At 38.9% G+C, this 23,072-nt stretch overlaps 1 protein-coding gene across 3 annotated transcripts in view; it reads left to right on the top strand.

Moving 5' to 3' along the window:
• The window catches only part of sgsm2 (small G protein signaling modulator 2), a 55,056-nt gene extending 35,193 nt beyond the window's left edge, over window positions 1-19,863 (top strand). The window contains exons 4-24 of one of the 3 annotated variants that reach the window (XM_084418964.1): window positions 773-937; window positions 1,668-1,735; window positions 1,949-2,097; window positions 2,184-2,318; window positions 3,075-3,199; window positions 3,625-3,692; window positions 3,825-3,988; window positions 4,188-4,320; window positions 5,382-5,519; window positions 8,896-9,055; window positions 10,366-10,430; window positions 10,537-10,682; window positions 10,797-10,925; window positions 12,268-12,450; window positions 13,854-14,219; window positions 14,314-14,438; window positions 14,627-14,709; window positions 14,882-14,991; window positions 15,107-15,203; window positions 15,310-15,477; window positions 19,410-19,863. In XM_084418964.1, coding sequence (XP_084275090.1) covers window positions 773-937; window positions 1,668-1,735; window positions 1,949-2,097; window positions 2,184-2,318; window positions 3,075-3,199; window positions 3,625-3,692; window positions 3,825-3,988; window positions 4,188-4,320; window positions 5,382-5,519; window positions 8,896-9,055; window positions 10,366-10,430; window positions 10,537-10,682; window positions 10,797-10,925; window positions 12,268-12,450; window positions 13,854-14,219; window positions 14,314-14,438; window positions 14,627-14,709; window positions 14,882-14,991; window positions 15,107-15,203; window positions 15,310-15,477; window positions 19,410-19,498 — 2,866 coding nt within the window. In that variant the 3' untranslated portion in view covers window positions 19,499-19,863. The remainder of the gene's footprint in view (window positions 1-772; window positions 938-1,667; window positions 1,736-1,948; window positions 2,098-2,183; window positions 2,319-3,074; window positions 3,200-3,624; window positions 3,693-3,824; window positions 3,989-4,187; window positions 4,321-5,381; window positions 5,520-8,895; window positions 9,056-10,365; window positions 10,431-10,536; window positions 10,683-10,796; window positions 10,926-12,267; window positions 12,451-13,853; window positions 14,220-14,313; window positions 14,439-14,626; window positions 14,710-14,881; window positions 14,992-15,106; window positions 15,204-15,309; window positions 15,478-19,409) is intronic. The other 2 variants (XM_084418965.1, XM_084418966.1) reach the window with 2 other exon arrangements.
• The last annotated feature ends 3,209 nt before the right edge of the window (window positions 19,864-23,072 follow it).

Below are 23,072 nucleotides of genomic sequence, written 5' to 3' on the forward strand. Positions count from 1 at the left end.
TACGTCCTTGCTGAATAAAAGTATACATTTCTTTTGAAAAAAAGAAAATCTTACTGACCCCAATTTTTTGAATAGTAGTTATTATTCAGGAATAAGAGGAAATACTGTTTTTGATAGGTTGAGTGGTCTGCATGACAGATGATGCAATAACTCTAATCTTAGATGTTCCGGCTCTCGTGTTACTCAGTCTTTTATCTGTGAGATTGATCTTTTTTTAATACGCTGAGGGTGAGTCTTTTGGGATGACACATGCTCTGCTCCTGTCATTGTGTACATGTGTGCGTGTCGTCTTCATTGGCTGAATGGCCTGGCGGGTTCGAGTGGGCTTTGTGACTGCCGCTGGCCTCCTGCTCTGTTGTAGATGAGCAGCCAGGTCATCCTGTTGAGATGCTGTATGGAGAAGTATATAGACGCACAAACACTTAGAAACACCTACTGACAGGCACAGTCATGATCCCTTATGTGTCTCTTGCTTCTTTCTTAAGACCAGACAATGTAAGGGATTGTTAGAAGGTTATATGAGGATAAACAGAAGCACAAAATGAGTGAAGGTCTAGTCACGACAAGTCTTTGTAACTTTTTTCGAGACTTTTGCATTAAATTTTGCATATAATGTTTTGGGAGAATGTCCAAGAAAACTTGCAAATTGGTGTGCAAAAATGTGTGCAAATCAATGCTATTGTTTCATTTGGTCACATCAGACTTGACTTTTGTCATATTCACGTTTGATCTTGTGTGTGAACGTGTTTGTCATTGCTCGTCTCGTTCACAGGAGGACTCAGAGCACAGGACAGGAGGCTCTCAGGAGGCAGGGCTCCTCTGCCGGACGAGCACCTCAGCCACTCTCCGCACAGGCCATCAAGCACATATGGGTCCGCACGGCCCTCTTCGAGAAAGTCCTGGACAAAGTGGTGCAGTATATTGTGGATAACGCAAGGTAATAATTAGCATCAGTACTCCCTGTATTTAAAATTCAGCTTATTATGCTTTATTTTGTAGGATTCAAATTGAATATCTATTTTTTTTGTACTGTATATTATAATATTGTGATCTGGGGCGTTTATCTTTTAATCAGTCCTGGGGCACAGGCCCTCCATCAAAAAAAGTGTGCCTATATTTTGATACTCTTTTATACTGTTTTGGATCTAAATCGTCTTTACAGAGTCGCATAACAGCTGCTTCGTCATTTACGAAATATTGAAGACATCGTTTAATAAGACTTATTTTTCGATGTAAGAACATAGTACTTAAAGCCACTTAATATAAAGTGGGACCTAATCATTTGTTCCCTTGTTTTAGTAAAATCAAAACAAGAGAACGAATAAAGACAACGTGGCCAATTATTAAGTCAAAATTCTTAATTCGTGGTTACGATTTAACTAAAATGAGAGAACGAATTAGTAAATCGTGCCCGCGGTTATTGACCATAACATGAATATAATTATCAGCTTATTGATATCAGCCATAACATGCATTGCTCATATTTTTTATTCATATTATTCTTTGTTAAGATTAAGGCTAGGCATTCCTTTTTTGTCCATTGTGATCGTTTGGACTGTCATTTGGAGCTCTTGAAATAATAATGGGTTATTTGTTCAGCTTTTAAAAGAGGTCACTGGTTATTGACATACACATTGTGTGTGTTTGCTGTTGGTGTGTGTTTGTAGTAAATATTATGAAAGGGAGGCCCTCATACACGACTCTGTATTCGGCCCTATACTGGCGGCACTGCTGGGTGAGTCCATCTGATGCATAAAACACACTCTCTATCTTCTCATAATGCAGCTAAAAGAGATTGACAGGCCATTGTTCATTGAACTTCTTAATTGAAAAGATATTAAAGCATTCAAATGTTGTTAGCATCTCATTATTTTTTTATGATTCACTGGTGTATCACATTAGAATTTGTTTTGTGTGAAATCACTATTTTTTTTTTTTTCATCTATAGTTGGGCCTTGCGCTCTAGAGTACAGTAAGCTTAAGACGTCAGATCATTTCTGGACGGACCCGTCGGCCAATGAGCTGGTCCAGAGGCATCGCATTCACAGGGCCCACAGGGGCCAGGAGGTGTCGCCGGGACGCAGGCCTGCACTTGGGGTGAGAATATCATACATATGGGGTGATTGTTCAGTATGTTCAATATAAACTGCATAAATATGTCATATTCATGGTACTTTCCTCAGATCCGAAAGCGTCAGTCCTCGGGAAGCATGTCTGAGGATAAGTTTGCAGCCTCGGCGAGAGAGTATGTCGAATCCCTGCACCAAAACTCACGCGTTCACTTGCTCTATGGAAAGAACAATGTACTCGTTCAACCGGTAAGACGGAACACGCACACAAATGCACTTACAAGAAAACTAGTTACATTTGCATCTACATTTCTTTTGATGGTTGTAACAAAACGGATTGATTGTAGATCAGTGTATCTCGTCTAATCAATAGAGTGGAGCTAAAAGACGGCTGGTTATAGGAAGTGAGCCACAGCGGTGGACTGTAGTTAGAAAAGATCATTGATCTACTGGTCAAAATCTGTTGAATGGTCAGATGGATCCGGCTCCCTTTATCCCTGGCGTTTTTAGCTCTGCGGACTTCCTGGCTGATAGTTGTGAACTGGAAAAGGCAGACTGGATTAGCCATTACACCACATTAGATTTGTCATCAGATGAGTCAGGCACGGACTGGATGTGTGCATGAGAGTGTCTGTGAGATTTGCAACAGTGACTGATGTAACTGGGCACAGAGAGTGCTGGGTCTGGCGAGGACTTGTAGAAATCAATAGTGTAAACGTCCCTTGCCAAAAGGATTGCAGTGATTCAGGTCTAATCGGATTTCTGTGTGAAACCTGATGCGTTTCGCAGTTCTCATCATCACAGTAAATCGTCAGAGACATTTTATTTATGTCACTCTGTTGCTTATTTCACTCTCTTTTCTTTCATTCTGTGATCTCGCACCTTTTTTCTCATTTTCTTGTTAACTTGTAAACAAGTGCTGATTTTACGAGTTATTGTTAGACTTCCTGTAAGAGGAATCGGGGAAGCCGCTGTGTTTTATTGAATAGACTTTGTTCTTTGCAGAAGAAGGACATGGAGGTGCTGCGTGGTTACCTGTCCCTTCATCAGACGGCAGAAACACTGACGCTGAAGTGGACGCCCAATCATCTGATCAATGGCACTCTGGGAGACTGTGACCTGGAGAAGAGGTCAAATATACTGTATACACACACACACACACACATGGGGAAATCAGGGAAATTAGGTCAAAATGGGCCACAAGAGCTTGAAATGATTTGAGATTGCCAATCCCTGCAAATAATTTTGCCCATATTTGGTAGAAACTGATTTGATTGGTCTGAGATTGTTTGGTCAGACAGAGCAATTACTTTTACGGAGGATTTACAGGAAAAGCTTAAGATGATTGTCCTGATTTGCTGATTGCTGGTGCATGTTTGTGAAGAAGAAATAGACATCTGAATGTGTGGTATCAGGAATGAGATTAGCAAAGCAGCCTGGTTGATTTTATGAAAACGTTTATTTCGATTCTGATCTATTTTAATAGAACAGGGGAGAATTTTCTCTCTCTTTCTTATTTTTCTAATTTTTTTAATCAACCTCTATCCCACTTTAGTATTTATTGGGACTACGCTTTGACTGTGCCTTTAAGACAGATCGTCTGCATTCATTGCCACCAGCGCCGTGAGTCCCCTTCCTACACCTTTGATTATATTATAATGTTATACAGTTTTTCAAATCGCTTGTGCCATATAGGGTTGCTGGTGTATTATATTATATTATTTAAAAAAATGTATTCATGTGAATTTGTCTTAGCGGACTGTGGCGGTACTCTGGTGTTAGTAAGTCAGGATGGGATCCAGCGGCCTCCTCTGCACTTCCCTCCTGGGGGCCACCTGCTGTCGTTCCTGTCCTGTTTGGAGACGGGTCTACTGCCCCGGGGTCAGCTGGAGCCCCCCCTCTGGTCCCAGAGGGGTAAGGTGAGCGTTTTACTTAAAAACATCATGTGGCAGAATGTTTAGATGTGTCAGCAGCACTTGAACCTTCCACACTCATTCATTCTCATTGCCAGCGATCTATTCTAGCTTTTTGCTTGTTGAAGCATTGCAAATTAATTCCAAGATCTTTATTTGGAACCTGAGTTTAGTTTGAATACGGCTGTGTGTGTTTGCTTAACAGGGCAAAGTCTTCCCTAAGCTTCGTAAGAAGAACAGCACGGCCCGTTTAGTAGATCAAGACGTGGATGGAGAGGAACAAATCGCTGCAGACTATGTGTTTCGCATCGTTTATCCAGGGCATCGTCACGACTCAAGTGAGTTTCAGCCAAAATGTGCCTGACCTGTTCACATCTGTATGTACATCCAACTACAGTGACCCCAAAAGCATTAAACACTTAAAATCCATGCATAAAAATGCATGAATCTTTTTGCATTATAATTAAACTTATACGTTTTAAGTACTCACGCATCCTGTTCAGCCAGACCTGATTTCCTGGATGTGTGAACACTGAAGAGGGCTGTATCAGACACCATCCCCGCATATCATTGTTGTCTGTGTGTTTTGTTCTCACTTTTTCCTGGAACATAACAGCCGTTGTGGAGGCTGCTGGGAGGGACGTGGGTATTCAACGCAGAATTTAGATTTTCAACTGTTCTTGGGATGAAACTGCTCCTTTATATATCTGTGTATGTTTGCACTGCAAAAAAAAATATTTTTCATGTCAGTGTTTTTGTCTTGTTTTCCAGTTAAAATATCGACGCATCAAGATCCATTTACTCGAGAAGCAAAAAGTTATTAAGATTTGTTTGCAGAGAACATCAACATATATTCCATCAAATAAATCAATGATTTTTTTTTTTAATAACAAGAAACGTGAAAAAATGTAGAGTGGGACTTGAGTTTGTCTATTGGGAATAAATTGGATGGTTGTGGTTTGCTAGTGGTTGATCTCATGTGAGTGACTGGTTGCCATTAAACACATTATCAGAGAAGAGAAGAGATGTTGCTTCAAGAGGGAGGGGGAAGTTATTTTGATGAAAGATTTTGAGTCACATGTATAAAAAAAATTACGTGCATGAATAAATCATTTATAATAAATACTGAAACATTCCATATTTTAATTTAAAAGCTTAAAATCAGGCTTAAACCAAGGCAAAAAACCCTATAAAAATACATTTCAATTCAAGATGTGTTCTCTGACAACCAGTTTTAAAGTCTTATCTTATGCGATTTCACTTGTTTTAAGGATGTTTCGATATTTGACTTCAAAATAAGACAAAAGTCCCGATTGAAAGATGTTTTTGCAGTGTGTGTGAGCGGAATGTGACTTTGCTTCAGAGGCGGGTGCTAAACTGTGTTCTTTTATTGCCCAAGCAGTCACTATAAACTACCACCACACCACGGGCAGTCGTGCGCCCTCTCTGGACGACGATGAGGAGGAGGAAGATAGACTTCACGCTATGATCTCTATGATCTGCTCACGGAACCTCACAGATCCTAATGTCATGAAAGGTTTTTATCACCAGTGGCCCACTTCATTCTCCCTTCCTCCTTTCATACATCCTCTCCTCCCACTTTTCTTTCCATCCCAACTGTTACCTGGTCCCCACAAGGAGCAACCCAGCAGTGCGACCGGTTGTCGGTCAGTGAGGGCAGATTGAGACACAGTAGGCGTCTCATGGTTTCCTTGTCACTCTTTAAGTTGCTGGCCTGGTCTGTGTGCTTGTAACCATGGTGATATTTGCGGCTAGGACAAAAGCTAGGTCAAGTCGCACAAGACCCTGAGTGTGTGTAGCACACATGCATTCCATTGATATAAAATATGCCAAAAATCTACATGTAGTACGTTAAATAGATGTTAGCTAAATGAAAAGTAGATAAACACCACAAGATCATACTGTGCTAGTGATGGGAAAGTGTGTAGTAAGATAGTATGGCAGTGTTGGGTGAGACTAATACATCATGATTTGCTCTTAAATGCCATGACCTCCTATGTTGCATATTATACGCTTTTAAACATTTAACTGCTCACCTCCAAGCCTATTTTATTTCATTGTATATATATATATATTTTTTTTTTAAATGTCTATAGTTCTAACCTAAAATTACAAATAATTCTAATTATTGATTTTGATTTAATTTACATAATATGAATGTATAAGTACAATCTATTCATCACAAATCTATTTAACTAAAATGTATGTTGTTCTAACCTGAAATAATTATAAGTAGACAAAGTTTAAACATATATTTAATTCAAAAAATTTGAATGAATTCATAGAATTATATTATATTATATTATATTATATTATATTATATTATATTATATTATATTATATTATATTATATTATATTATATTATATTATATTATATTATATTATATTATATTATATCAATGTAGCACATATGTTTTCAGAATGAATTAGGGCCCAAGCACCGATGGTGTGAGGGCCCTATTGGAATCGCTCCATTTATTATGGATTGAATTTTCATTATATCACTGATTATATTATATGATATTATTATATATATAGAATTTATTATATCTGTTTTTCAAAATGTAGGGTTGTGGTTGTATTATATTACATATTATATTATTATTATTATTATTATATAAGAGGAATATACCTTATTTTTACATTTGGGTTTGCAAGCGAAGTTTACACGTATGTGTGTGAGGTCAGTACAGTGCACATCTCTCCCCTCGACTCACTCTCCTCCACTCTTTTCCCTCCACGCCTCCGTTGCCGTGGGTTACCTACTCTAACCCTTTTCACGCTCAGGAGAGCTTCCACTGCTCTGCCACGTTGTCACACTACTACTCTGTCCTTGTCCTTTTTCCTTCTCACACACACCCAGACACAACCTGACCGGCCTAGGAGGTATATTTTTGGCGGTCGTGGAGTACAGACTCCACACCTGAGCGCTCTCCTCCTCTCTGCACTGTTGGGCCTGACTGTGGTGGCCAGGCAGCAATGCTTCCAATGATTTGCTCTATTTTTCCTTTTGCACTCTTTGGTTGACATGAGTAAGTTCTTATGAGAAGTCTTGGTTATTTTTGGGTTCTGTATCTTTATTTGGTTTCACTGCCAAACGCTCAAGGGCTTTGCATGTCGAATTTGCACACGTTGTGTCTTGTATTTTCTTTTTTCTTTTTTTTATCTTCGCAGCGAATGTGCTCCACTGCTTACTTGTCAGAACTGTGTCTCCTTCCCTTTATTAATTCTCTCTTTTCCTCTTTGGTTTGAGTTGTCGTTGTCGTCGTCGTTGTTGTTGTTTTGATGTTCCTCCTGTGTTGAGCCGGTTTTCTGCAATGCTGTTCACTGTAATTCTTCACTAACTGCAGTCACCTTTCATTATATCAGTTAGGTCCTGTGGGGTTCTGGTGTAGTAGACACACGAATCGTTCTGTGAACGCGTCGCCCATTCGATCATAGCCTTATCAAAGTCCTATAGCTCACGTGAGACTTCTAGGGACACATATTGAATACGTGCTCTCCGTCCACTTTTGTTATTTTGGTTACAACCAGGGAAGTTACTGTGTATAGCAGGTCACCAGCTCCAACCTGAAGAATTAAGGTGAAGAGCATTTACGTTTACTATCGACTCTTTTGGTTCAGTTGGTTCACTATCACATTTTATACAACTACGCACAGTATACATTTCTCTTCTTTATTTGTCTTTTATTTTGTCATGGTTTAATCTGATGCATCCAGCATGGTAGGAATGGTTACTGTCTGTCCTTCTATATTCCTCTCCAAGCTCTACCAGTGCCTGGCTTGATTTGTGACACTGTGATTGATTGATCGATTGATTGGCAGGTCTCCTGGCATGGCATCCCCGCATCGTTTTACACCTTTTCCTTCTGTTCATTCATAGATGCATGTTTTTTTGATATCCTTATACTTCAGGTTTGCTTTGATTTCATTATCTGTGTTTAAGGACATCTGGTTAATGCCATTTCTGACAGGAAGCAATATCTGTAAAGAAAAGTACATCTAAATTGGGGCTGTCAATTAAACATGTTAAATATTTCAAATATGTCTATAAAGGGAATAAAGGGATATCATTATCGAGACAGAGATGCTGTCTTAAAAAACGTAGTGCTCATGGCGTGAGATGCTGAAAAAAATGTTTGTACATATGCCGAAGTTTAAAAAACCCACGCAGGCAGACGTAATGTAAGAACAAGTCTTGTGTAAACAGCCCCAACATATAATCAGAAAGACTTATGCCCAATGATATGAAAATACACATTATATCGACACTTTTTATAATGTTTCTTAAAAACCTATTTACTCATCTGCCACAATAATTTAATATCTTTTAATGAATTATTTTGAATTAGGGGAAGTGAATATGTGAATAATTGCATTTATTTTGGTTTCATTAATCAATATATCATTAAATGAATTCATGTAATGAATATTTGATTGACAGCCCTAATCTAAATACCATCCAAAATTAAAAAAAAATTGATAAATATATAAAACATTCAAATCAGATATATTTAAATGCAGTTTAGGATGCATTTAACTCTTCCTTAATTATCTCATGGTTGAGCTGAGGCCTGTAATTCAGTGAATCTGAGGCTTTTGAGCTGAATATGGTGTTTTATGGCCATTCTATTCCAGCTGTAAGAGCTTAATTTCTGAGATGTGATTTGAAGTGTATTCCCGTATGGCATCTTTCCACCGTACAACAGCTTCAAATTGTAGAGTAGCTCTGAGAGGAAAGAGAATCTATTTTAATATAGATTTATCTAATATATCTTCAAATGCAGGTTACTAGAGCAGGTTTCACGGTTGCTTATTCATCTCTTATTTCCTGTCTCTCTTTCTCTTGCTCTGCCTCTTTTCTGTGTGTTCCGCTCCCACGCCCTTGTAGACCACGGGGACATGATGGAGATGCAGGGTTTTGGCGGCAGCCCGTTGTCATGGCAGCAGGGCGAGTACCCCAGTCATATGTCATCTTGTCTGTCCTGCTCCACTGGGGGCAGCAACGCTTCCGTCGAGCTTCCAGCGAGCTGCACCTGCATGCATGACCGGTGAGTGAGAGACCTTTTACACTTCTGGCCCTGGGGAGCATTTATTACTGTGATGTCAAAGCTGAATTTTCAGCATCATTACTTCAGTCTTCATAGTCACATGATCCTTCAGAAATCATTCTAATATGCTGATTTGGTGGTCAAAACACATTTTAAGGTGTCATTGTTACAGTGTAATTATATATTTAAGTACTGAGTAATATTATGCAACTACATGTACTTACTATAGGGTTAGGGTAGGATTTGGTTGAGGGTTAGTTGCATGTAATTATGCATAATTTACTGTTATTACTATGGTAAGTACATGTAACATATGTAACAAGGACACTGTAAAATAAAGTGTTACCAACATTTCTTAGTATTATCAGTGTTGAAAACGGTTTCCACCATAAATATTAAGCTGCACAACTGTGAAACATTTTTGGAATAAAATGGCAGACAACTTTGTCTTGTTTAGCATTTTATGCATGCAATTAATACATTTTTTCACACTTTATTTAATATTGCAATTTTGACTGGAAATGACACAATAAATTGACATTTTTCTTGGTTTTTCTTTATTTCTTCACACGTCACATGTCTCATTTTTCATCTTAAGATTTTTACTGATTTTTTTTAAACTATATTAGCGGTAATATTGTTGATTGTAATGAGAATGACAGACAGTTTGTGTAAAGATTGATATAAAGTTTGTATATTTCACTCTGTTATGGTTGTCAATAGATTTTCATATTTTAAGATAATATAAAATGAATACATAAACATCATTTGAAAAGTAGCAAAAACAAATGATGAAGGCATAATAAAAAAATCTATTTTTCAGAGTGCATAATATATACAAAGTTCTGTCATGAAACGCTAGATGGCGCAGGCTAATATGTCCATCACTCAATCTGCTTGCAATTACATTGTTATCTATAGGGTACAGCTGATTGGTTCCTGCCATTTCAGTAGTCAATGAGCTTGAATACTTTGTTAGCATTTGCCTTAGCATTGCAGCGCACTTACCCTACACCTTCCCCAGCTCCACCTGTATAGATCTGCTACAGGTAATTCATGTATATTGTACAGCAGCGTGTCGTGTATGTATTGGCAGCTGCAAGTCCTGTACTTGCTCTGCAGCAGCAGCATGTCTATTCCGCCAAGACCAAACATATCAACATTAACATTTCCATTACCATGCCAAACACTCAGAGGGTTGTCAAGACAGAAATGCAGATTGTATTTTGGCTTGCATATATTTTTGCAAAAGTATCTGACTAGTCTTCCTGTATTGAAAGATGTAATGGATATTTTCCTTCTGTGTCTAGTATTCCACTGAAGATGCTGTGCCAAAATATGAAGAGACAGATTGTGTCTCGAGCGTTCTATGGCTGTAAGTCCAAAAGAATCTGTGGTATAATTCATATGAATTAGTATAATAAACCCTCAGCTGTGCGTAAAGTGCTTTAATGCTCGTTTTGCCACTTTCCCGTTTGTAGGGCTGGCCTACTGTCGGCACCTGTCCACTGTGAGGACGCACCTTTCAGCACTGGTCAACCACAACATTGTCCCTCCAGACAAGCCCTGTGAAGCCTCTGGAGGGCTCAGCAAAGATGTGTGGAGTAAATATCAGAAAGATTGTAAGGTTAGCCTAGTACTCTTCAGCTCCAGTCACTAGAGGGTACTAGCGGTCAGTGTCACGTACCGTAGGTTGCCGTAGTCCCACTGTCTCCATCTGTCCCGTATTCTCTCTTGCCAGAATTATAAGGAGCTGGAGCTGCTGAGGTTGGTTTACTATGGAGGGGTGGAGCATGAGATCAGAAAGGAGGTGTGGCCGTTTCTGCTGGGACACTACAAGTTCGGGATGGACAAGAAAGACATGGCTCAGGTAAAGAAGTTCCTAACACTTTGTGGCGTGTACATGGCTTTTGACCACCCTTGTGAAAAAGAAGCACACTTTGGCATGCCTTCAAAAAGAGTCAGGTACAAAAGAATAAACATTCAGTGTGAGCTGGATGTCATGTTTGCAGTCACTTAATTGCATTATTTTTTAATAATAATTGTTAATTGCAATTTAATGTAAATGTATTATAGTCTTAGCCTGGCTAACGTCAGACCTCATCTCATTGAGACGTGGTCTGGGAACCACATGTTCATTTTCTTGTATTTGAGGCGTGATTTACGAATGCCCAGAGCCGTTTATTGGGCGCTACGAATGTCTATCAAATGCGCCTGTACGTAGCTCATAGCCAATCGTTTCAATTATACCAGATGACGTATGTAGAGCGACAGAAATTCGAAGAGGAAGAAGACGATTGGTCAGAGATTTATGTGTACACGATAGCGTTCAGCGACTATTGCCGTTTGTGCAAGACAAACATGAGGGTAGAGGGCGTCTGCTGCCATGTTGGATCCATAGATATAAACAAACTGCTTCGGTGTGTCGCATAGATGTCGTCATCGTCTTGCTGCTCCCTCCCCGTTCTGTGATTGGTTCCCTAGCTGAGGCGAAAATCTGGTCCATGGAATCCAGGCTGCCTAGCAGCGTGAATAAAATCGCGCAAGGCAGCATTGGAGAACCCAGGCTATTATAGTTTACATTCAGTTAGTTGATTTTTAGAGTGCTTTTTCTGGCTCACTTAAGTATGACTTAAGTACATCTTTATAATCAATTTCATAATTACTTTATTGTATATGAAGTATGGTAAAGTGTACTGCTGAGTGTACTGACCAGCATTTATTTTAAACTAAAATATAATTTCATGTAATTTCTATTGAACCTTGTATGTCATTGCACATTTGTAATCATTAAGTTGAAGTTTAGTACATTTAACTTCAAATGTAATATCGAAAAACAAACTACAGTTAAAAGAATAAGCAAGTACTTTACATGTACTTCAGTATGCTACTAATTGTACTTTAGTCAACACGTCAAAATAAGTGTATTTCAAAGCATGACAAAAGATTATTAAAACAATCATTAATTTATTTTAAAGTAAAGCTTTTAAATTTGCCAGTATTGCAAAGTGCACTTAAATGTACTTAAGTGAGTTAAGACACATAGACTTTAAGTCCTTTTATTTTTTATTATATTATCTGAAAATACAGTTGTATACTTTTAAGATCTGAAGTACACTACAAGTGGACATTCAAAACAATTCTTTTTCACAAGGGTAAATTGTACTGGTGTGATAAACGTCTTGTCTGATGTGCCCTTGTGTGTTTTGTAGATTGATGAGAAGATCACTGCAAGGTATCAGCAGGTGATGCGGGAGTGGAAGGCATGTGAGGTCATTGTGAAGCAGCGGGAGAAAGAGATGCAGACGGCCATCTTTGCTAAGTTGTCATCAGGGAGCAGTATAGACAGCCACGTCCTCAGACTCATCCATAGGGACTCCACCATTAGCAACGAGGTCAGTCACAGGCTCTGTTTGAGCAAGAGAAGGCTAATAACTTATAAACTCTAGGTGCGTTCCAGTTGACAGGGTCCCTACACAGCTCCCTATTCCCTGAGCATGGGATATCCTTTGAAATGGACTTCGCTGACAATAATCACTCATTTGGAACTCCCTACACCTTCATCAAAGAAAAACAACAACGGGGTCGTGCAGTATATGAAATAACAAAAATATTGTAATTTACTTTACTTTCAAATTTAAAATCATATAATAGCCCTATACATATAAAAAACACACATTATGTATCTAATAAATATAATTAAAACATGTTTATTACACAGACTGCTTGTATTTAATTGACTATTACGGCTATTAAAATTGACTCAACAGATTTGAAGCTGTACTGTAACTGTCATTTAATATGAAAATAAATTTTGATTTGGTTAACTGTATAAATGTGTTCTTAATCAATGGTCTTATTAATTGTAACCGTATCATCTTGTGCGCTGCATAGTAAACATTCCTGAGGTAAATAATGTAAAAATTAAATATGACCACGCCTCAGCTGCTTCTCAACACTTTTAGATTAGAATAGAATATGCAAATGTAACATTCATCGCCATAACTATTCATAAATATTCTAGTTGGTATAATAACAACAAAATATTTATGAATACTCAAAAGCACACGTAAACTCCTCCATCGCAGAGCCGTTTAAAAATTCTGCTTTTCAACAGCTCTGCTGGTGATGCGATGCACAATGACAGTTCACTTCCTGTGAAGTGTTGTAACGATGCTCCCTTATTCCCTATGCCGTTCTCAGTGCTCCCTTCGGATTAGAATCTCACTTAAGATGGCGGAATACCCTGTGAAGTCCACTTCACAGTCCACAGTCCACAGTCCATGGTCGAATGGAACACACTTTCTGTTTCAAAACCGCTGCCTACATAGGCAGCATCCTAATGCTCATATAACTTCATAATTGAATAGTTTGGGACAGTATTACTATGCAGCACTTGTATACAGTAAATAAAATGGCGTTCCACCTCAACTTGCAATTGATTTCAATCTAGTTTGCCATTAGCATGTTGGTAAGCTAAGTGTTCAGTAAGCATAAACGTGTGGCACACACAAATATGAGGTAAAATAGTTTGTTTTTGATTACACATTTTGATACTTTTGAATATTGAATGAAATTTATATACATCATGTAGTTTTAGCATGTTGCTAATCTAACGGTTCAGTACTTTAATAAGCATAAACAAATGTGGCACACACAAATATTGGGTAAAATTGTGTTTTTGTTTCAATATGTTTGAGTATTGAATGAAATGTATGTTTATTTATCATCTAGGATTCTAAGAAGCATTATGTTGCGTCGTCATATCCCATGCATCCCATCTCTACTCTCTCTTTAGGTATTCATGTCTGTGGATGAGCCTGATGCAGGCGGTCACGACACCTCATGTGAGGGAGGAAGTACTCCCACCTTAACCACTGTGGTCACCCCGGCCATGTTAGCCCCAGATGAGAGGCCTCTGGTGGAGTTTGACTCTCCAGACTCAGGCCTGCCCTCCTCCAGAAACTACTCCGTAGCCTCTGGACATTCCCAAATCATGTCCAGCATCGAAGACGGACAGAGCATGGAGGAGGACACTACACCCACTGGGGTATTGGAGGAGCAGGGTGGACGGGACTCTTTGAGTGAGGACAAACTCTGCAGTCAGCTGGACAAGCTCGCAACCACCACTGAGGGCTCTACACCATCTTTCTCCTCCTATACGGTACATGTCATGCAGATAATACGTTATAGATATTTCATAAATCTTGTCAATTGGTCAGATCTAGTTTTGAATCCAATGCTGTGCTTGTGAGCAGATTGAGCTGTTGGACACGGTGGCGCTGAACTTGCACAGAATAGACAAAGATGTCCAGCGCTGCGATCGCAACTACTATTACTTCACTACCAGCAACCTGGAGAAACTGCGCAACATCATGTGCAGGTCAGGAAAGGACAGTGTTGATCTCTGTGATCTGCTTTGTGTCTCTCTCAGAATAGCTCATTGAATTTCAAATCAGTCAGTCTGTTAGATTAATTGAAACATAAATCATAGACTGTAACTAATTTTCTAAATCGGCTGAACTCAGTCTACCTCGGCCTCTCATGTCTTTGTCCCTGTTTTATGATCAGTTACGTGTGGGAACATTTGGAGATTGGCTATGTGCAAGGCATGTGTGACCTTCTAGCCCCTCTGATGGTCATTCTGGATGATGGTGAGTGATGTCGATGACGTAAAACATAAATATTTATTTATACTATTTTATAATAATTTTTTAAGATTTTAAGTTCAAATTATATTTTTTTCAGCAAAATTTTAGGTTCAAATTATATATAAAATATAACATTGTTATAACCATATTCTCTTCTTTTTAACCCCCTCTAAAGAGTACTTGGCCTACAGCTGTTTCACTCAGCTGATGAAAAGGATGAGTCAGAATTTCCCTACCGGAGGAGCCATGGACACTCATTTCGCCAATATGAGGTCACTGATTCAGGTAACATGACACATGACCTTTCTGCCTCTTCCTGCCTGAGTCACGCTGTGATTTGTCTGTTCCTCTGATGCAATCTGTGACATTATGAGCTCTTAACTTGATGATTTTTCTTCAGATCCTTGACTCAGAGTTGTTTGAGCTCATGCATCAGAATGGAGATTACACCCATTTCTACTTCTGCTACCGCTGGTTCCTCCTGGACTTTAAAAGAGGTAGCGGCACACAGACACTCAAAAGGAGCCTGTATGTTATCAAACTCTGTGAAGACATTGTACCCTCATTGTTTAACTTGCTGTTTATTTTGTGTGTCTGTGTCAGAGCTTCTCTATGAGGATGTGTTTGCAGTATGGGAGGTTATCTGGGTCGCCCCTCGCATCTCCTCAAAGCACTTTGTCCTGTTCATTGCATTGGCCTTGGTGGAGGTGTACAGAGACATTATCCTAGACAACAACATGGACTTCACTGATATCATCAAGTTCTTTAATGGTGAGTGAACTGAACAGAGGACAGCTTTAAAGCTGAAGCGTGTCATTTGTGCGCCACTGGCATTGCTAAATGAAATTGGAAAAATTCAAATAGGTTTTCCAAACACTTCCCCGTCTTTCATTGATTAACTAAAATAGATAGCATCACCGCAAACTAACACAATTGGTGGAGCCAACTACATTCTGTGGAATCTTTCTCCATTGACGGCTAATCAAAATTAGTAGTTTGTTCTGACGAAATAAATGGTTTTGTTAACAACATACACTACCGTTTCAAAAGTCTCTTATGCTCACCAAGACTGCATTTGATCCAAAATACAGTAAAAACAACAATATTGTGAAATATTACTACAATTTAAAATGACTGTTTTCTATCTGAAAATATTTTCAAATGTAATTTATGGCCAAGCCGAATTTTCAGCATCATTACTCATTACATTACATTAGCCGCTTTCCGACCAAGTAGTTACAGGAACTTAGTTCTAGGAACTGTCCACTTCTAAACAGTTCTAAGAACTACTCTCCCCCAAACTCAGTTTTGCTGTTTGCGTTCGCACTGGCCAAGCGGCCATAGGAACTGGTAGGAGGGGTAAGGGAGTGACGCAAGCACGGTGACTTTTATTTTGACGGCGCGACAGACCTTTATTTTGGCGGCGCTGAGAATGCCAGAGCAAACAATGCTCGCATTCTCTGTGTTTATTAGTTAGCGATCTGTCTAACAGTACTGTTTAATATGTTATTAGATACAACTGTTATAGAAAGTAGACAGTATATGAAAAAAAGGTTATTAGCCTATGCCGTGTGGTTGATGTCCAGTGTTGCTAGCTGGGCAGATAAACATAATCATGTTTTACTTGGTCCCCTCAAAGTTGCGTTGGATTTTCTCTTCAGCATAAAGGTTTAGAGACCCATCTTTCACTGTTTTCCATGTTTGTATAGTTAGTTTATGGAGTAAATATATAGGCTATAATCTGTGTGTTTACATTCTTGCTGTTTTAAAAATGGCGGGTGCTGGTGCTCCGCGTGCGTTCGGTCAATCAGCGTACACTAACGTCACGGGTAGTTCCTATAGTGCTGGTTTAGACCCTACTCTGAAGTAGGACCTAAATTAGTTCCTCCAAATGGAGTTCCTAGAACTAAAATCGTTCCTAGTTCCTGCGGTGCGAACACGCCGACATCCGGGTACTTTAGCCAATAGTTCTAGGAACTGTGAAAAGGTTCCTCTGGTCGGAAAGCGGCTATTGTCTTCAGCTCACATGATCTTTCAGAAATCATTCTAATATGCTGATTTGATGCTCAAGAAACATTTCTTAGTTATTATTATCAATGTTTAAAGGGGTGGTATAAATGCCCCTTTTTATAATATGTAAAATAAGTCTCTGTTGTCCCCAGAGTGTGTATGTGGAGTTTTAGCTCAAAATACCCCCCAAATTTTTTTTACAGCATGTTAAAATTATCCCTTTTTGAGGGTCAGTAAAAATGCGCCGTTTCGTGTGTGTCCCTTTAAATGCAAATGAGCTGCTGCTCCCGGCACAGAGGGCGGAGCTTCAAGAGCTCGTGTGTGTTAGCAGCTCCGATTACCTCACGCAGACAAGCACTAAAATGCCAGAAACTCTTATATTTAAACTGGAGTCGGACAATGATGGACTCAAGAAGAAGTGACAACATGTAGAATGCAACAGGATGTTTCTGAATGGTTAGTTGATGAATTTATGTTGCTGATGTGGAGTTAACTATCTTTAATTAGCATATTCTGTCATGATAATCTATAAAATCGCTCGTGTGGGAACTGTTGTAAGATGCCTATAGAGTGCTATTGCATTTGTGTTACGTACTGTAGGGGAGAGCGGGGTAAGTTGTCACACGGGTAAGTTGTCACACTGTCCATAACTCCAACACTAGAGGCTCTATCTCAAAAATCTAATAGCCACTTTATGTGACTTCTTCTTCTATAGTCAACTTTCTGTTCACATGTGGTCAAGATCACTGTAATCTGAGGTTAGCACAATTTTCTTATTTTTCTGCTTAAAAAGTAAAAAAATCTCACTTTACATTTTATGCAATACAACTTTGTTAGGTATGAATGTTTAAAATTATTATTTTGCACAAAATAGAGGAGACAGTAACGTGTCTTTTGGTACTTTAGCTAAAGTGATATGTTGAGTTAAACTTGAGATTTAGCCAACATTAGCTCACATGTCAATATGGGGCAAGTTGTCTCAATGACTTTGGGGCAAGTCATCACATGTGCCCCAGCACCAACCCTGTCCTGCCTAGCACGCCCAGTTATGCTTCTGCTATCACCAGCTCACCCTTACCCAGCAATGCTATTGCTGACAGTGGGCTACCAACTCCAGTGGACATCAGGCCATATCCAAAAGATGGCCCCCGAAAACCAGCCAGCAAAGGAAGAAAACGACGCAAATCAGCAATACTTACTGACACGCCAGTGAAGCAGCAACTAGAAATAGAAAATAATAAGTCTCAATCTAGCAAAAAGCGGTTTCAAAAGAAAGGGAAGCAGAAATCTGGACCTATGAAAAACAAGGCAGCTACATTTACATTTAGTCATTTAGCAGACGCTTTTGTCCAAAGCGACTTACAAATTAGGACTAAATTAAGTGAGTCATTGTGAAGAGGCAAAAAAAAACAACACAAGAAGTGCTCAAAATACGAAGTTCAGGCATTGTTCAGAGTAGCATATGCGTAAAATGTGTAAAATGCAACAATTGGGCCCATGATGCTTGCACCTCAGGCCAGGCAATTTATGTGTGTCAGAATTGTGACTCTGGAGATGAGTCCGATTAGTCAGATACAGGGCATCTGTTTTGTTCAGAGGTTAAGTTAAGCAGGTTATCTGCAGCATTCCATTCAGTTATCAGGATCTATGTGCAAGCCATAGAACGTTTGAGTTTAAAGTTCAAAGTAAAGTGGTTTTGCCACTTAATTGAAATGTGCATTATTTGGATTGAAATAATTGTTTTTCCAGATTCTCCAGGCACGGATGTTTATATTTCCAGTTCTGTTTTGAGTTTAAAAAACAAAATCAATATTCACAATTAAGTAGTTGTGTTCTTATTTTTAGATAATCTAGTGTGACAACTTACCCGCCCTAGTGTGACAACTTACCCGCCGATGGGGCAAATTGTCACAAGTGCACACTCGCTATTCAACAGTCTACAACTCCGTAATGAGATAAGATATGAAGATGTTATGAATACAACATATGTGCCCAAGACTTCCTTCTTTCATTTGGTATGAGATTTATACCATTTTGATGTATGGTGCTCAGTAAATGTTAGACAGTGTGAAAAGTGTGACAACATACCCCGCTCTCCCCTATTGCATGTGAAAAGACGGATGCGACAGCTTGAGCAGACTCACAAATGTGTGCTCTACTACAACAACTCTTCCTCTTCTCAACATGGACGGGGGCGGGGTTTATGTAAATTTTAGGGTTAGTGATGTCACTAACCCGGAAGGAATGTCGTGTGGTTCCTACCCAGCCGTATGTTGTAGTCCTAAAAAACTATTTCTTTAAAAGCAAATAATCTTCCTTTGCTTTGAACTTTGAGCGTCGTAACTTTGCAGACGTGTTTATGCTCAAACAGCAACATTACACACTAACTAAAGTTAGAAAGGTGAAATCATAATCAACCACCCCTTTAAAACAGTTATGCTGCTTAATATTTTTTTGTGGAACCATGATACTTTTATCAGGATTCATGATGAATAGAAATATTGTACATTTAACATAAAAACATCAAAAACATATAACATCAAAAAAGTTTTAAACCTTTAAACATTTTAAACAAGTCAGCTTTAAAATATGATGGCACAACAGAGTGAAATGTGAAATGTGCGATGTGATATAAGCAATGTGAAAATGTCACTCTTCTGAATCACTGTATTCTTTGTGTTCCTCTCTAACAGAGATGGCCGAGCGCCACGACGTGCAGCACATCCTCCGAATAGCGCGGGAGCTGGTACACAAGGTTCAGACCCTTATCGAGAACAAGTGAGAACAAGAGTAGGCTGCTGCCCACCTCGCCGAATCTCCTTCTCTCCTTCCCAACAGCCCAAGGCTTGAGACTGCCCGGGATCTGCCTCGACGTCTTGACTCTTTATATCGTTTGCCTGCCACAGAATGCCGTTGTGTCAGACCCTGGCGTTGTCTGCATGCTCGTGGTGTTTGAGCACACTGTGACTGAGGTTTTTTCTTTTCCATTTCTTGCTCCAGCACACGCCGAACCAATCAGGTCCTTTTAGATCTGCTTTTGTAAGACATGAGAAGCCTCGCACAGGGGTCACAACCGTTTCCCTTCCCTAACGGCCGACAAATGTTATTATTCCACTCTTAATGGAGACAACGATATTGTCTGCCTCGTGCCGTTGGACAGTTTAGCTGAGCACAGTTTTTAATCCTCAAACAAGGCTGCGTTAGCTCCCTTAATAACTAAGCCACGAAAAAGTTGTCCAAACAGTGTGTGACCAAAAGGACTGTGCCAATAACCTTGTACTAGTATTCATTGTTTAGCGTCTTTATTGCCCCTTTTCTTCTGTACGATTCGTTGATGGTGATGACGACAATGATCTCGGAATAAAAGTAGTTGGCATTGCCTTTGTAACACGTTTCACGACCTGTGTCCATACTTTTGCACTTTGAATCTGTCGCTCTGTGACACCTGTGATGCTCCTCTATGACAGGAAGTGAAGGGGCTGAGGTGCTCACCACACTTCCCTCAGTGTCCTAAAGTCTGGAAAGGGTCCAGACTCTTCCACGGGTCAGCAAACTGCTTCCGCATGATGGAAAGAGTGTGACGAGACTAATAAGTCTTTAAGCGTGTCCCATTTTAGATGCTGGTTGTCTTTATCTACTACCTACATGCTTTGTTCACATACTGTACACTACTGTTTAAAAGTTTGGGGTCAGTAAGATTTTTTTTTAAAGAAGTTAGTACTTTTATTCAGCAAGGTTCAGTAATTATATAAAGTACTTAGTAATATTAAGCAACTACATGTACTTACTATAGGGTTAGGGTAGGATTAGGATTTGGTTGAGAGCTAGTTGCATGTAATTATGCATAATTTACTGTTATTACTACGGTAAGTACATGTAACATATGTAACAAGGACACTGTAAAATAAAGTGTTACCAAAATTTCAAATAAGTGCTGTTCTATTCATCAGAAGCACAACTTTTTTTAACACTGATGATAATAACAAGAAGATAGAGATATGCGAATGTCCTCAATCGCGGCACCAGTGGTACCAGTTTTCAAGTCAATTGGACTGACTGTTGTGTAGCTATAGCTGTTTTCATGTTTTTGTCATTTTATAGCACCACCAAGTGGCCAGTCGCCGCGTCTTTTTTCACGTGACCACAGACCAAGCTCATACATAGGTGTACCGAGTTTGGTGAAATGATCTCATTCCGTTCAAGAGGGATAGCTGCTTTAGTAAAAGTGGCCACGCCCACTTCGACCATTTTGGTGTCCCGTCATGGACGTAAATAACATTTTTTTACTTTTTTTGTTGTTTTTGTAACTATTGACAATCAGACTCTTTCTGGGAGAGAATCTTTCTGCACTGGTTTGGTTCCGATTGGGCGAAAAACTAAGGTCTAGTTCGCAAAAGTAGTTTTTTTCGAAAAATCCAAAATGTCCGAAAATTTTGCCATGACCGGTGACTCCGAATCTGATTCCAAGCCAAGGATTCCACTGATATAAAACACTTGAGCCTGCGATGAATGGTTTAGAAGTTATGAGCCATTACATATTTTTTATCACTGTAGCGCCACCATCAGGCCGATTGGGGCGTTATATGGGGAGGTTATTATCATCCCTCAAATTTTCAGATCTCTATGACTTACAGTTTGATCTGCCTGATCACTTTTAAGGGAGAATGCTGATCCTTGGAAATTCTAACAATTACAAATACAAAGATCTTACCAACCCCAAACTATTAAACAGAAGTTAACATAAACCATGTCCCTATTTTCACATCCAATCTTTACGACTGATTATCATGTCACAAATCATGAAAAACAACTACTTGAATAAATCTGATCTGACTGTTCAGAAATGTTTCTTTTAAATGACAAATGCCACTAAATTTGACCTGCTTTCAGCATGTTATGGCTGTATTTCATCAAATGTGTCTCACTGCTCTTGTTAGACACATTGCATACCGGCTGCACATTTTTAAGTATAATTCACGTCCATTCTGTCTTCCCCATTTTCCAACTATTTGATGCCTAAGGCTGTTCAGAATGGATTACTAGCTGACTGAACACTTCATACAGTAATACTGCCTACTATTTGTTCATGAATAGTATATAGTGCAGTGTATTCTGGAAATAGTTTTTTATAGTTAAACATTTCCACTTTTAGCATGCTGATCAAATGAATCAATTATATCATCTTGGAAATGGATGGTTAAATATACTGCACATTTGGTCATCAGGGTATTTCATGCACATGGACAATTCACACATTGTGCATAGTATGCATACTTTAAAAATGCTATTCTGAACAGCCTAAATCAGTCCCAGTGCAAAGCAACAGCTGACAGATTATGGGAGAAGAGTTCTTATGATGTGACTATCGCTGCCTCACATCTTGCCAATTCCTTTATTTTGGTTCCGGTTGAATGCGCGGGATGTTTCAGCCCTTGTGAAAGGTTTACTTCTGACAGGATCTCATGTACCAAAGTCTCTAAAACATCATCATCCTTTGTCATACACACGTGCAATGTTAAACCATAACTCAAAGACTGTTGATAGGTGCATAAAAGGCAAATCGTTTCTTTTTATTTCTACTGTGAAACATTTATTATCCTCCTTTCCATGTGTATTATTGCACTGTAAATAAAGAAAAAGCCCTGGATTTCTATGAGGACACTACTGTCAGCTGTATTTTTTACTTCGGTTTAGAGACTGTGCTAACCTGGAGAGCTGTACAATTTGAATGTGGGAAACCTTTGTTACTTGTTGACTGTTATGTCCCTTATCAACATCGTGCACTGGTTTCTAATCGTTTAAAATATATATATATATGTACATTTTTGTTTGGATGCCAACATCAGAATGAAGTATGTATTGTAACAGATGTATCATTAATCTTGAATGTACATGTATTATGACAAAAAGTTGTTCCTTCCAATTAAAACATTTTCATATGCAGAAAAACTGTCGCTTTTAAATTCTGAATTGCTTGCATTGGAAGTTCAAACAGTAACTGATAACATAATCTGGATGACGTAATCAGATTCCTTATTATATTACATACTCGTAATCAGACTATGATTACGTGTTGTTCTCATTCTCATTCATTATTTGATTTATCACTGTTATTTTCATTGTATATGCTTCCCTTGAGCTTTATCTGTCAGAAGTACAGCATATCTTATCTCCGTTACGCCGATGATTCCCAATTTTATTTCCCAGCGAGTATAGACAAAAATTGCTCATATGAGAATGCCTTAAATTGTTTTAAAGATATCAAACATGGGCTGGCTAATAATTTTTTACAATTAAATGAGAGCAAAACTGAAGTCTTGATCTTAGGTTCCTCCTTGTCCCGTTTACCTGGCCTA

The sequence above is a fragment of the Rutilus rutilus genome (genome assembly GCF_951802725.1).
Source record: "Rutilus rutilus genome assembly, chromosome: 9".
NCBI lineage: Eukaryota > Metazoa > Chordata > Actinopteri > Cypriniformes > Leuciscidae > Rutilus > Rutilus rutilus.